At 37.0% G+C, this 15,670-nt stretch overlaps 1 protein-coding gene across 2 annotated transcripts in view; it reads right to left on the bottom strand.

Moving 5' to 3' along the window:
• SLC25A13 (solute carrier family 25 member 13) overlaps nucleotides 1-15,670 on the bottom strand; it is a 100,360-nt gene that overhangs the window by 25,214 nt on the left and 59,476 nt on the right. For both annotated transcript variants that reach the window (XM_082044125.1, XM_082044126.1), the window contains 6 exons: nucleotides 14,854-14,947; nucleotides 14,593-14,677; nucleotides 12,360-12,444; nucleotides 11,750-11,908; nucleotides 4,957-5,009; nucleotides 3,845-3,925 (listed from right to left, as the gene is read on the bottom strand). In XM_082044125.1, the coding sequence (XP_081900251.1) occupies nucleotides 3,845-3,925; nucleotides 4,957-5,009; nucleotides 11,750-11,908; nucleotides 12,360-12,444; nucleotides 14,593-14,677; nucleotides 14,854-14,947 (557 nt within the window). The remainder of the gene's footprint in view (nucleotides 1-3,844; nucleotides 3,926-4,956; nucleotides 5,010-11,749; nucleotides 11,909-12,359; nucleotides 12,445-14,592; nucleotides 14,678-14,853; nucleotides 14,948-15,670) is intronic.

Here is a 15,670-nt window from a genome sequence, read left to right as displayed (position 1 = left end):
TTAAATAAAAGCAGATCTGTACGGGGTCTGTAATTGTACTGTGCTACATGATTTAAACTGCCTAATAGTGAGCACACACTGAGCAGCTGGGAAGGGAAAGACTGTGTGTGCTCAGAAAAAGGAGGGAGAGCAGAAGGAAAGGTTAATAAAGTAAAATGTTTTTCTCTTTTCTGCTGAAAATTAAGCCTCTGGTTTACTTATATAATTGCATTACTATATGCAGACAAGGAACCTATGTGACATAGTTATTTCTTTTTAGTCAAGCTATAATAATTTTTCTGTTTTTCTTAATATTTTCTATGTAGTTTATGATCACTCTTTATTCTGCATCTCCTTCCTGGTTACTTCCAGACACACAATGTAAATTTTTCAATTAAATGTGGAACTGCTTTATTTAACGAACTAAGCAAAATTACTGTCTCACCGAAAAGCTTAGTGCTAAAGGCAACACCTCAAAACCCTCAAAATAATATTTATGTCACTTTTACAAACAGTTTTCATTTGGTTAATAGAAGTCAAAAATAAGAATAATGAACCACTGCTGTATCAAAAAAAAAAAGGGTTACTTTTAATAGAAGCTTTTAAGTGAATGAAGTTTAAAAGAAGCAAGAGCCTAAACTCAGTATGACTAGTGATTATTTTTTATTTAAAATGTAAAATAAATTGAAAGACCATGAAAAAAAGCTTACAGAAACTACAAGATCATTGCCACTGAAAAAAAAATAAATTAAGTTGTACTTACAGCTTACCCAAGACCATCCTTTTATTAAGGAACCCCTGAAGGTAAGTCACTGCATTAGCAGAAATCAAACCTAGCATATTCGTGTACTTTTTCATTCAAGGAGGTGAAGTCAGATTTGTGGTTTAGATGCTCAGCAGATCTTAGCTCTACCGCATCATTACACTATGTCTTGGAACCCAAGCTTTTTACTAGTCTAATAATGATAAGGGTTATCTAGGATTTGCATGAATTATGAGAGTCCTGAATGCACAGCAGAGAATAGAGTTCATGGTGGGTGTGAAAATTGTGCAAATCTGGAAGTTACATATATTTTTATGGGTAACAAACACCAGATTCACTAGGAAAATTTCTTACAAACAAAGGAGATGGAAATTCTGAGTTAGTAATTTACATAACAACTCTCCTTAAGATTCTGTAAAAAATATAAAGGTTACACTTTTAATTATATTCTTGGGGGTCTCAAAAAAAAGTCTCAACCAACCTATCACTTTCATCTTCACATAATAAAAAGCCATGAAAGAGGCTGTTAACTGAACTAAGTGCCACAAGGTCATGAAGTAAAAGATCTTTCTCTTCTTTTTTTTTCTTTTTTTAGGAGAGAAAACAGTTTACAAAACAGAAAAAGACTTGTTCAATGAAACAATCAGCTTTAGTTACAAGTGCAAAAGTCAGCCATGTGTACTAATTCTCAGTAATTATGATGCAAAGTGAACTCCTTGGGGGCTCAAAAGTCAACGCCTGGCAATGGTTGGGCAAACAGCGAGTGGAGCTACTCAGGTGATACTGACCCCTTCAAAGCCCTTTGTGTTACTGAACAACCCAAACCATCCAAGTATCTACTCTGTATTAACGCTATACTGTGCTCACAGGGCTGGTATTTAGAACATTAAAATCTAGCGTGCATCCCAGCGCACAGCCCTTGCATAAGCACTGCAACAGAAGCACAGAACAAAAATTGAACTTCTTGAGTTTGTAACACAATCACAGCTGAGAACTAGATGTGGAGAGTGGAAAGGCGATAGGGCAGGTGTCTTTTATAAAATTCATCTAAGTTGGCTGCCTCTTTTTAGACTCTTAACACATCATGCACTCCTGTCTTATTGCCTCCCACATAAGCGATTACTACATTGTGAAATGAGGCAAAAATCCAAGACTGAAAATTTTCAAAAGCACTCAACAGTGTCCTTACTGTCTCCACAGTGAAATTGCAGGTTTCACGTTGGTTTCACGGGGACAAAAAGTTAGGCCAATATGATGCTGAAAGCTATAGGAAAAATCCTGTCTTTGGCATCTCATATTTTTTGCATATATTTACCCCCAAAGAAACCAGGCACCACTTGTAATGAGAGTTTCTGTTGCTAGTCTGAATTGGGTTTAAAATTACAAAAAAAGAACCCAAGGACCACCTGCAGAAAAGACAAGTTGCAACCTATCTACCTGGCACTAGACTATGCCCTTAAGTGGAGCGCTCCAGTTAAAAGAAAACTCAGGGCATTCTGCCACCGCACATCTACTGCTACAACTTCACGCAGCATCTCATTGTTAATATATATCTCAAATACCAAGTAGGACAAGCCAACATTTACAGCACATCTAAAATAAACCTCAAACCACCTATCTCTTAAAGCAGATCCTTAGTTTACAATGAACTACTGCCAAAAAGCCTGCTGCAGCGTTCTCATGAATGACAGGTCTCTGTAAAGAGTGCTTTTTGTACTGCATTTAAAAATTCACAGCAGTCTGTAAAAATAAAAACTCTAGATCAAATGACATTTTAAATGAAAATTTTGCTGAATTCTCTATGGCTGCTATGTTCGTAAGACATTTTATTAGTGTAAGGGGCAAATACATTTTACTCCGCAAGCACTTTATTACATTTTTTCTTCATTTACGGCATGCCTTTTATTTAGGGCTTTAGAGACCCACATTCTTCTCTCCCTCCCCTTCTTTTTTTCTCCCCTGAATGCTCCTAGAGTTACAGAACAAGGGGATCCTACCTGGCAGTCTACAACAGGTCAGTGATCAAACGGAGCAGTGAGCAGCCAAATCCTGCCCCATCTCCTGAGAATTACAGACAGCCAGGGCTTCTCAGCCTGCATCGCACCCGAGCCGCTGCACCCCGAGGCTCAGACAATCGCCGCGCGCTCTCTGCGAGCACACGCCGCACAAATCTCCGCACCTACCGACGTTAAGACACAAGCATTTGTTTTAAAGTTGCTGCTCACGGTAGTTTTCGACATAGGTAGAAGCTGCTTGAAAATGTGACCTCATCTGTCTTATGACAGCAGAAACAAAGATAGATTGAAAATATACCAACACTGCTCTGCCCCAGTGATCAAAGCCGGTTTAAATAAACAGTGTTCTTTATCTGTAAAGTGCACTGGTCTTTGAACAACTATTCATTTTACCTAAAGTATTTACATTTGCTTGAACAAAATCAATACACCAGATAAAGTAAGCTGTAACACGAACAGACAGAACTAGACCAAACCATGGGGTATTATCATTTACCCAGTAATATGCCAGTTGTTCATTAAGATCCTACTTTGTGCAAGCAAAACACTCTTAAAAACTTAGTGGGTTTTAAATACAGCCTACATTCAGGAATGCATTATGTACCGAGTTAACATTACACAGCCTACGTCTGCTGTGAACTCAAAGAAGCATGAGTAGTTTTTGCCATTTCAAAAAGCCAGTATCACTGTGAAAAGTGAAAATTAGTGGGCGCAATAACACATCCGGAAAGAAGTGACGTGGCAGAGTGGGTGCCACAAAGTAGTAACTAATTATTAACTTCTGGAAAGGTTAGCATGAATCCTCTTTAGGCCATAAGCTACAGCCGACATGAATAAAGACACATTCTTTATTAAGGAAACAAACTCCAAGCTGTGAGAATTATACAGTGCAGTTAAAAGGCACGATGCACAGAAACATTTACCCTTTCATCAAGACCGGCTGGCCTATCTAGGAAAGCACTGAGATGCTCTAGCAGAGTCTGCTCTTGAACCGGATCTGTGGTTAAACAGAAGCCTTAGTCCACGTAGTTAATCTTACACACTCCACTTTCATGAATCTCATATGAAGGAAATTAAAGATACTTACGCAGCCACCAGCAAGAATTTCTGCAGCCAGTGGGACAGAGCCGTCTTTAGTCATAAACTTATCTCTCACAAAGTCATTAACCTTAAAAAACAAGCATTTATGAAAGCTGATAAATTAAAAGGCTGGAGAAAACACTCATCACCTGCAAATTCTGTGCAACTGAAAATACAAATACATCCCTGAAACTACCAAGCTAAGAGATATCAAACAGATCTTAGATTTTATATGAAATATTGTAAAGCTGACTACACTTTCTTTTTAACAAAGATCTGCAGCATAATTCATTTATTTATTGATTATTGAAAAATATAACAATCACTAATTAAATAAATCATTATCTGAATGTTCATGATAAAACCGTTTAAGATTTTAGAAATGCTCACTATATTTACAAACCTAAATATATTTCAAATTCATATCAGAATATTCGATAATAAGTTCTAATACAGTAGCAATTCAATTAACAGCATTAAGTACCTTTCTTTTTTAAAATGCATATTACTAACTTTGGTGAATAACCAATACATTAAGATTGGGTTTTAATAATAAGTTATTCAGTGCCTTAAAATCATTCAAGAAATAACAAAACTACGGAAGCAAAAACATTTTGGTAAAAAAGTATGCAAACAAGTTCCTTTCTTACCAACACTTCACTACATACTCATATTATCTCCCGTTGTGCTAGAATTAAACAAACAGGATCCATGTGGAGATAAAAAAACAAACCCCTCCAAATCCAATACATAATTATTCCTTTTTGCTAAGAAGTAAAACCAAAGACCTGTGCTACTTACAAACAGGCAGATGAGCTGAATAAGTTGAATATGCCTGTTTTATTTTGTAGCAAGTCCAATAATAAGTTTTCAGTAAGATTCTTAAAATGTACATATATATATATTGCATATGACTTGTATGCCACTTGTAATGTTCATAAGTCAGATATAAACAGTTGCTTTGTGCTTTTGTAATTAAGTTTGTATCAAGCAAACATGATGGAATGCACTCTACCGTGTTGCTGACAAATTAAGGACAAAAATCTTTAATGCGCTAATTGTAATTAGATGGACTTTACAATGTGGAGAAATGTGAAAATAATCCAGTTGCAAACTTACAGTAAGTTTTATGGCCTTCTCTGGTGCTACTCCTAATAGCTGTGGTAAAAGACCTGTAACACGGAAAAAGAGAATTCAATGCATCGAGTAACTTGGTATTAACTAAACAAATCAACAAATATATGTAGAGATCACCACCTAGAAACGGGCAATTTTTACAGCAATTTTGTGTTATTATATTTAATGAGAGTACTTAAACATTCCATTTTGAGAACAAACTTTGTGCTACCACTTCAAGTCAGAGTAACTGCCTATATTCATGTTGCTTTAGGTTTTTTAAATCTGTGACATTAGCTCACTTTAAATGCTAATAGATTTGCCAGCTATGTTTCAGTACTTTGTCTTACAATAACATTTATTTTTTGCATCTTCACACATAAATTAAGACTTTCCAATTAATTTTGTGAGACGCACAATGCATCCACTTCAAAAATCACGAGTGCAGTACCTTTTCCTGGCAAAAACAATGGCATTAAACGGCAGGACCCAAGGGGATAAGAATCAAAATAATGCAAAACATTCAAACATGTATGACTGCATTCTTGAGCACTTTGCCCAGCTAAGTCACCAGTTCTCAAAACAAAGGAAGTTATGCTGCTTCTTCCCAAGCAGGGAATTTCCTATTTTGTTATGTTGGAAGGGATGCACTAGAGAACTGCAAGTGAGAATCTCTGACTGCTGGCTTCACTTGCCTGAAGTGAACCATCGATATTTTGTAAACTGTTGGACAACACATCTTCAAAATAGGCAGACCTTACCAATGAAGTCTGGGGCTAAAATGGTGTTGCAACTATACATCAGCATACCAAAATTAGGACACCATACAGAAATGTGAGAAAATCAACTCAGCTAGAGTCCCTCTGTTCCAGTAGCTCAGGCAGCACCTTTGAGTATTTTCTACAAACTCTGACATTTGGACCTCTCCGTGGTTTTATTTTTGGGGAAAGAGACAACAATTAAGGTTCCACTTTTAAGGGCTAACTTGCCAAAAAGCATTTCCCAACAGCTAAATGTCAGGATAACGAAGAGAAAAAGCTACATGCACTGGATCAGTGTATTCTTCCATTCTGCTACCATCCATCAGTTTTACTGATTCCTACTGATGCTCTTAGTAAGGAAAAAGCATCGGGGAATAGCACCGTTTGGCTTGTGGTAGCAGAAGGGCCAACCGTATTTATATAATAATGCCTTTAAAATTTTAATTGCTTATACACACCTAACATCTACCCAAGACAACGATGTTGAATTACGAGCATATGGCTGCATATTCAAACCAAAGAAAAGAGTAACACTAAGTTCACATACAGCTGCTCAAAAAAAGACATTTCTGCAGTTAAATTTCATAAGTTAAATTTCAAAATTTGAATTTCTGAATGAGTTTCAGTTGCACAGGTGACTTGAATTCAGACTTCAACGAAAACCCATTAAGACTGTTGGAACTGTATAATTAAATATTATATTTTTTGCAGCACTACGAAGAAAACACAAGGATATTAAACAAATAGGATTTTTACAAGTTTTATCCTTACACAGACCAAATTCTCTTTGTAACTGCTACGATATTTACATTTTGCTACAGAATATGTGTGGCTTTGTATAGACACTATGGCTAATGAGTTTGTATCTTCAAAGCTTAAGAAGACGTTCAGTTTACTTTACAAGCACAGTACCTGATCCCAAGTCTAATCTAGTAGAATTAGAGCAGGTCTGTAAACAGATACCTAATTTCAAGAGAATCTGGAGATCACTAATATATGTGCATGTATTATTACACCTAAGCTAGATGAAGCATGACTTTCAAGTTATATTGTATCATATACATTACAGAAAAAGACAATCTTAAAGTATAAAATTATTAAAATGCTCCAGGTGGAGATCTGTATGAACCTCCAGGTTTGAAAGCTATATAAGCAGGATAAATCAAATTAATTTTCACTAGACAGATCTGAAGATGTCCTTTTTACCATTTTTTATTTTTCAGCTCCTAAGACTTTGCATTTGTAAAAGGAACTTGTAACATCTCAGGAAAAACATGTTTATCTTGGCACAATTTTTTCCCATCTGGTCCATTCCTTTTGCCCTCAAATCTGAATGGGACTCTTATAACTCAAAACTTTCCATAAAACTTCAATGTAGAAAAGAAAGATTAAAGAGAACAAGTAGAAGTTACAAAAAAAAACCCACACCACCAAAAAAACCCAACAAAACAAAACCAAAACACAACTGAACAGCCAAAAACCAAGAGCCTTTCTCTACTTCACACACGATTTTATAGTATGAAAGTGCTTTGTAAGTTTAATTACAGATAATGTTGTATATGCCTACTGCAACATAGCATATAGTATTCCAGAAAAGGTAGCATTAATTTTAATACTACGTCTCACAGCCTTACCAAATACCAGCTAGGTTTACTGTCTCCAGAAGCTTAGGAAGGACTCTTTGTTTGCTCTCATACCTATGTAACAAAGCTATACATAAGCGGTACTTGCGCATTCTGTATGTTATGACTATCAAAATGGAATTATCTTTTCTTTATATTTTTGATGGGAGCCCTGAAACGTTGAAAGACTGGGAAGAAAGCAAGCACATCAAGGAACACATATGAAAATACCATTTTTCTGTTGGGTTTATCCTGACAACACTGGGAATTTTTCAGCTTTATTACGCATTAGCAGATCAGCAATATGACATATACACAGATGTAGAACAGGCTCAGAAATATCTGACAGTGTCTTAAAAATCTATGCCTCTTATAACACCTGAGAATAATGTTTTGCACGTAGGTGGCCTGCTAATATAGTACACAGCAAACATTTTAATGCAACTCATTTTTATATATGCAAGGCTCTTTAGTAGCAATGCCCACATGTTTGACACGCTGTTGTAGTAGGATTCTATGGGAAGGTGTGGGTGTATGTGAGAGGGGGCACTGAGAGCTGCATTCAGTTCGTGACATCATACCAGTTACTTTGTGAAAGTAGCCTAAATACATTGTGAATCTACACGCAGTAGTTCCTCCAGCCCAGCTGCTGTGACGGCACCAAGTAAAAAAAGTCTTATTTGGCCAAAATATTCCTTCAGACATCTAACAGTGAAATTTCAGTTTCACACTGAGTAATGATCGTGCTTTTCCTTTCATATTAGAAAAACCCACTGACTGAAGAAGTCGTTGCTCGGCTGAAACCATTTGGACATCTGATAGAAAGGCAGTAACAGAATACTGCCAATTTTTTCTCCTACATGATTTACACCATTAATTGGACAATTCATCACCAGTTCCCATTCAAGCACTGTTCCCTCAGACTGGAAATGGGCTATTTCTTGAAGATTTTGTGCTTTGACAGAACTTTGGTGTTGGAACAGGCTTGTAGTTTCATTCCACAAAAGTGATACTTCATCACATACTTCTGGAGGAAAGCTTCTGTCATAGTCATCTTGTATCATTAGCATGGGAGTGCACTGGTATTAATGAATTTGGATTATTACATTCTATGATTAGAAGGCATCTGGAGTCACTGCAGTGCTAGAAGCATCATTGGAAGAAATAAAACTAGCAAGTTTCTTAGCGGTTAATGATCATGGGTGACAGTATTCCACAGCATCTCCTGTCTTTTTCATCCTCTAGAACTGGCATTAACAGCCTGGCTACTGAACATTTTCATGAGCTACATCTTATCATCTCTGGTAATTAAATTTCCCATAAAATTTCTATCAAGTATAGGAGAAATAATCTCTACTAGATGCACAGCTTAAGACTGTGAAGCATTCTGTGACTCATCAGGTGGACTTCTGATTAAAATAGTATTAAGAAATGTAGGTGACCTCATCAGTTGGAAGAGATGTTGACAAATCACAGCTTAAAAAATTTTCTTGTATTTGCATATATATAAACAGCCATGAGTTTCTAAATATGTATTCTAGGTATAAATGCAGCCACAGCTGTGAATTATAGGTATATGAGTATTCTTTTAAGCCATGCTGAGAAAGAGACAGATGAAAAATTTATCTTAGATTTACAGTCTAAAAAAAATGCATCTTACAACACAGCATTCAAATACTGCATATTATAAACATTCTACAGAGGTTTATATGCTGTTTGTTTTTGTTTTTTTTTTAAATCAAAGTATCTCCTAAGTGAAAACACTGATTATCCTTAGAACCAAATTCATATTAAACAAAATTTAGTGCTCTCTTTATATCCACAAGATGGTGTAATTTATCCTTATCTGAGATGGTTGCTTAGAACATGGTGGTTTTGCCCTTTTCAAGTTTGGAATAAAATAATGATACAAAAAAGAAAAATCACTTCACTTCACTGGATGGAAATATGTGTCTTGTATTAAACGTATCACCTGAAATGGCTGAGTTCAGAGTAGGGTTTATAACTCCTGCTTGCTTTCTTGCAGTGCAGCATGACAAAGAGACCACTTCTTCTACTGTATTTTTTTTTAAAAAGGGTTTGCAGCACTATTCAGCTAATCACGAGAACTCAATCAATTACTCCTCCCTTCTCTAGTGGGGAAAAAAACCCCACATAACTCAGAACCCACCACTGTGTAAGAAAGTGTACCAGTTACTGATGAGCAGCAAAATGTAATGCACTCTGTAGTCTGTCTTACCTGACGTAGTATTTACAACAGGAATGAGATGATTCTTGCTGTAACTTTACTGCATTAAATTGGGCGAACATACTAATCTATAAAATGTTCCTTTCAAACTTTTTTGTCCTCTCAGGCTTAACCAGAAACCTTCATTCTGCACTCAGTTGCTCAACCTTCTCCAATACGATCTCCTAAAAAATCAAGCAATAGTCCAGATTTACAGAACTGCACAGAGGAAGCTCCACAGTTTTAAGGAGTTTTCCTCATTTGTCTCTTTAAAAAGAGAAGTTAAATCAGGGTGCCTTTTAAGCAGAGAATCTGTAGAAACAACAGGTCTCAATTTGCCTCTGAAATGATGGTGTTCTTTGCCATCACACGATTTCTACTATATAATCCAGAAATGAGATTATTGCCCTGCATTTAGAAGTTCAACTCCACCAAACTGAGTTTTCACTATTTAATACTCCTCAGAAGACTGAAAAGTAGTAAATAGGATGGGGAATAGAACGACTATACTGAAGAAGGTTCCTAAAGTTCCCCAAATCTGGCAATGAAAAAAATCACTCCAAAAACATGACAAGCAAATGGATTCAAGAATACGCATTTATGACATTTCTGAGGTTTGTTTTTCCAGGTGAAAAAATCACTGTGCTTCAGAGTTTCAATGAGACAGGAGCAGATAATAGTGGAATTCTGCATATTTATTCTTTCAGGATCCTGGAAGACCCAGACATACATTTGCAGGGAATAGATTTTGTTCTTCAGCCAGTAACTGGGACTTTTTACAATTCTGATTGCTATAAATCCTTACAAAATATAAACCATATCAATACCGTTTATTAAATTACTGGCTTGCTTAAAAAAATCGCCTCAAACTCAGTCAATAATAACAGAGCCTTCCCATTTCCAATTGTGCTGAAATAATTACAAAGTCTGTATTTTGCAAAGGAGCTACTTAGCCAACCTCCAGTAACTCAGGTTGTATGTTGAAGAGTGCACACCTATCACACCACTTAATTTAATGTTGTTTCACATACTGTCTTATAAACAGTTAAGGTTTTTTTCAGATGCATATAGCTTTGCCAGATCATGACAATATTTTTCTGAAATCCTTCATTCTTTATTCCTGACTCAACTGGTTCTAGCAATGAATTTCTGTCATTATAATATTCTTATTTTCAAAAGTTTAAAAGGGTTCCTAAGCAAACTGGCTAAAAATGAAATTAAAACCACAAGTTTCAAATTCTCCCCAATGAATATGGCAGAGGGGGTAAGAGATCTCAATAACTGGGATACTAGAAATATAATTTGCTTTATGTCTGTGGCAGAAAACAACTGCAGTCTTGTGGAGTAGTTCTTGATTCTTTATGACTACTTCCACGTTACCTGAACTTACACCATTGACACCATAACTGGGACAAGGATAAAATTAAAAAGAAGCCACCATCTACCTGCAGGCACTTACCTAAGATACTCAAAGCAAGGATGATTTACCTCCTGAATACAGTAAATGAGTTTGTGGAGCTTTCTTCATTGACTACAAAGGGAGCTCAGAACAGCTAACTTTATAACTCCGGTGCAGTAGTTATGTATATACAGCTCAGTGGGTTGAAATCCAGCTAATCTTTCTGGATGACTCAAGAGTGACAAGTCCAGAAGAGGTATACATAAAACTCAATAAAGATGAATATTCCCAATGACTAGTGAAGCACATGCAACTGGTTCAGAGAAACATTTTTGTCACAAAAGTTATCACAATAGGAGATCTGGTTAATAAAAAGGTACTATATTTTCTCTATTTTTTTTCTGTTTATAAATTGAAAGAAAACAGATAAGAAAGACGACTGAAACAAAAACAGATGATCTCACACCTGCCAAAGATGACCAAATATTCCTGGTACTAAGGGCTGCTTATGAAATGAAAACATGACTAACGTATTTTTGCTGTAGAAAATTGCTGCTGTTGCCCTATTGCAGATGAGGATAGAAAAGACAGGCCCTACAGAAATGTTCTCATTACACTGAGGTTTTAATTATCAAGAAGTTTGCAAACCCTTCATCTATAGCAGAACAGAAGCAAAAACACAGACCAAGCAAAACTGAAGTCTTAACAAAACAGACTTAAAAATCATGAGTTCCACTGAACTCTTACTAGGATCTTATCATTAGTATATACCACCTTCTACACTTACCTCTATAAAGCCCAAAGAAACCTTCGTAACGTAGCACTTTCTTGAAGCAATCAAAGCTGTTTTTATACATAAGTTCTCCCACAAAAGAGCCTGTAGAGCGCTGGTTTTGCATTCGAGTTTTTACCAAGTCAATTGGGTAGACTGCAGTGGCTCCAACAGCTGCAAATGAAAATCAAGCTATAAGGAAACATGTTTTTGCAGTGTTTGACTGCAACTGTCATCTTTCACACTTATATCTGAAATATCAGTTGTATCTTTTTTCTCCACAGCATATTCTGGATACATTAAACTACCTCCCATAGTTTTAACCAAAAGCATTTCCTGGACCTATATCATTACTAATCTGATTCTTCTGAACTGGTTTGGTGACAAATCAGATAGCAACACCACCTGCAAACTCCAATGGCTCGTAAATTCCAAAACTCTCGTAGACCCAGATGACCTCTTCCCCTTCCACCTTAGTCATCCCATCCCTTAGACACGGCTTCAAGGGAAAGACTGAGAAGCCTTCCACACTTCAGTGAAAGGCAGAAGGGGAAGAAGGACAGAAAAAAACAAGAAAAAACCCAAACGGGGAATACGAATATTCTTTTGCTCAGCCAAGACTAACCTCCAGCAACTGAACCAAGGGCAAACCTGTACGCTGATTCTGCAATCTGGATGAGAACAGGCCGAGACAAATCGCCTGGAGCTTTCTGTCGAGGCAGGATTTAAAACAAAAGGAAAAACAATAATCAGAACATCATATTTCACGAAAGAACATCTCATGATCAGAGAGATAAAAGTATAAATATACCTAGAGAAAGCCCTACAATACACTGAGGATTTTGGTTTCAATTATTGTTTCTTTTCCACTGATTTCTAAGTGCCATATAATGTAGCCTCTTCAGAGTGGAACAGCAAATAAAAGACTGATACTACAACAAAAATATACAACTCTAAAATCAGTGATCCAAATGTGCATACGAAGGCACACATATTGCATCCTAAGTGATTAATTTTCTACAGCTAAAAGCAACTCCAGTTTGGAATTTCTTTCTACTGTCTCCAAACCCAGGTATACCTATTATTTCTCAGGCTATCAAAACAAGTATGCAAGCATTGTTCATAAGTATTAGCTAAAGGAAAATAAGGTGTCATAAAGCACCCCCACAATTTCATTTTGCTCACAGTCTACAAGTGCTAGATCCAACCCCCTGTAAAATAAACTTCAGAAGTGCTCCGGTCTTAAAATTGCCAACTAACAAAAGAATTATGAAAACAGACGTTCTGCAGGGGTGTTAGGTCTTCCATACTTGCTAACACTTTTTGTAATCCTCTTTTTTTTAGCATACTACAAGTAAAATGACAAAATAAAAATATGGATATATTTCTTCTTGTTAATGTGTTCAGATGTTAGCTAATATTCAAATGTAGCTGGAGCTGGCCAGAAAATAAACTGAAAGTATCAATGTAGCTGAAAACCTTTTCAGTCTCAGCACCAAGCATCTGACGTTAAAAAGAACTGGATGGAAAAATGAAAAGGTAGGATACATATGCAGAAGAAATGGTAAGATTTAAGCAGGCTTGTATGTCCTACCCTCTTAAAATGGCATAAAGCATAAAAACAAAGATAGTAGCCCCAAAGCAAAAACTGAAGAAGCTGCTACTTTCACCATTGCATTTTTGGCTACATTTTACTGCCACCTATTGTAACTCACGTTATTTGATATTCAGTCCAGAGCAAATGCTTTTAACTCCTTTAGGAGTCTTCTAGGAATAGATGGTGAGCTTTTGGGAGCCAACTCGTTTGAATTCATCCCAGCACAGTCAACATTTAGTCACTGCTCAAACAAACAGAAAACCACCACCCTAGATACTGTCCTGGGGCGGCGATGGGGGTGTTCACATGGCGGGGAAGGAGAAAGAGAAGCAAAGCAGACGCATGTGTACACACACACACACAGGCCTGGCTTATGGCCTGGTAGTCCTAAAAATGTAGCCTGCATCAACCCATTGTGGTCAAACTGGCGTCTCCGCACAGACCCAGAGCAGGAAAAAAAACCCAACAAAAAGCCCTTAGACTCACAAGACACAAAGTTAAGACTGCCTTAAAATAGAGACAAACAGAAACAGAGGGTTAGTTTTAAATCTATCTGTATAGAAACTTGTAGAAATAAAAATGTAAGATATGCTAAAATAATATGAAATCAACAGGTTTGACATTTAAGGAACAATCCTATTTCTTTTTTGTCTCAAACACAAAATAGTCAATTTTCTTTTATATCACTGAAAGTCAATTCCTTTAGTTTTTGGAAATGCAGAGAATAGTAATGCTTTTACTGAAACTGTGATGGTAGACTAAACATATTCTCTCCTATTTTGATATTCAGCAGAGCATAAGGCAAAGGAGAGAGAATACTCTGAAGCTGGGAACACGCATGTGTGTTCAGAACAAGAGCTGCCATTTAATAGGCTAGATGCTGAATTTACCATCCATGTTTGAAGCAGGAAGTCTTATTTCCTCATTAAAAAGAATAGAGAGCAACAGAATCACAAAACATAAACACCTTAATTAGGTATACAACTAATATTTACTGAATGGCTGGATGACACTCATATACATTTTATCTTTCCAAAGTAAATTACATTTAACCTGTCAAAATGCAGCCCAAGAGAAATGGGCACAGAGAAGAGATGGAAAGGACATGGCAAAGGTTAAAAATAAATTCTAAGAAGAAGGTACTCCTCACGGGTGTTATGGCACACAAAAGTAACCTAGCTGACAACACAAAATGAGGTTGGCTTTCTATCTACCTGGCACTGGAAACAGATAATAGCATCATACTGGCTTCTGTTCTTACCTGCCTCTGAGCCTCGGCCAGGTTGTAGGGCAACGTCCCCTCTTCCAGAGGAGCGATTCTCTCAATATCGGCTAACGTCATGCGCCTGAGGAAATTAATCCAGCTGAGCATTTGCTTAGAGATGGCCTTTCGGGTCACAAGCAGCTACCTGCACGTGACCACTGCACTACACTCTCCTGTTCCCCAGCACCACCTCCCACTCCTTCCAAGAAGAAGAGAGTAGGAAAGGAAAGAGAGGAGGACAGATAGTTCTCCACTTACCCACGGGGTTCATATAGATCTGCTAACTGAAATAAGATGTCAACTTCCATGGGTGTAACCTGACCAAATTTCTGAGCTGCCAGAACAAACTCCTCTGCAACAGAATAAAAATACAGAAAAGAAAAACTAATCAAACCAGAATAAATAATCCAGAGCACCCCAGAACTGCTTTGTATTTTAGTACTAAGTAGAAGATGCTGGTGGGGGAGGAAGAAGGACAATAAAAGTGACCCACCACAAAAGTGTTCCCGCCACTACATAAACATATGCTTTAAATGGTCTGTCCTTCATGCAAGCAAGCACAACTCTCTGGTTTTAAAGTTAAGCGCTATCAGCAGGATTTAGGATATTTGACATACGGTATCAATCAGTTGCAGGTCAGAGGGAAAAAATGAAATAGAAAGCAAATAGAAAAAAAACCCAGGAGTCAAGAGATGTGGAACTTTTCATGCATAGTCCCAGTAGGCCATGTTAATGAAACTCTGGCACTGCACGGGGAATTCTCTATAAAAGTGGTTAGATATAGTAGATAACATCTTGTTCCAAGCTTGTAGATCAGCTTACTGTGCTGCCAATACAAGTTTATGGAATTCTTCAACTACCCTTGAAGGTCACTTTAATAGGCTGCCAATTTGGCAGGAGCCCTAGGAAGTTTTTTAAACTTTTAAATATCTTTACATACTTTCCTCACCCTGCCCCCACCACCAGTTTACTAGGACTTTTTTCTCATTGAAACAAAATGAAAAACCTGGAGGGTAGACTCCACCAGGAGTGTACAGAACTCAGCGGTGTACCAGGGGACGATAACGAGGGAGAA

The sequence above is a fragment of the Streptopelia decaocto genome (assembly GCF_964273445.1).
Source record: "Streptopelia decaocto genome assembly, chromosome: 2".
Taxonomy (NCBI): Eukaryota; Metazoa; Chordata; class Aves; order Columbiformes; family Columbidae; genus Streptopelia; species Streptopelia decaocto.
This window is presented reverse-complemented; position numbering and strand designations above follow the sequence as displayed.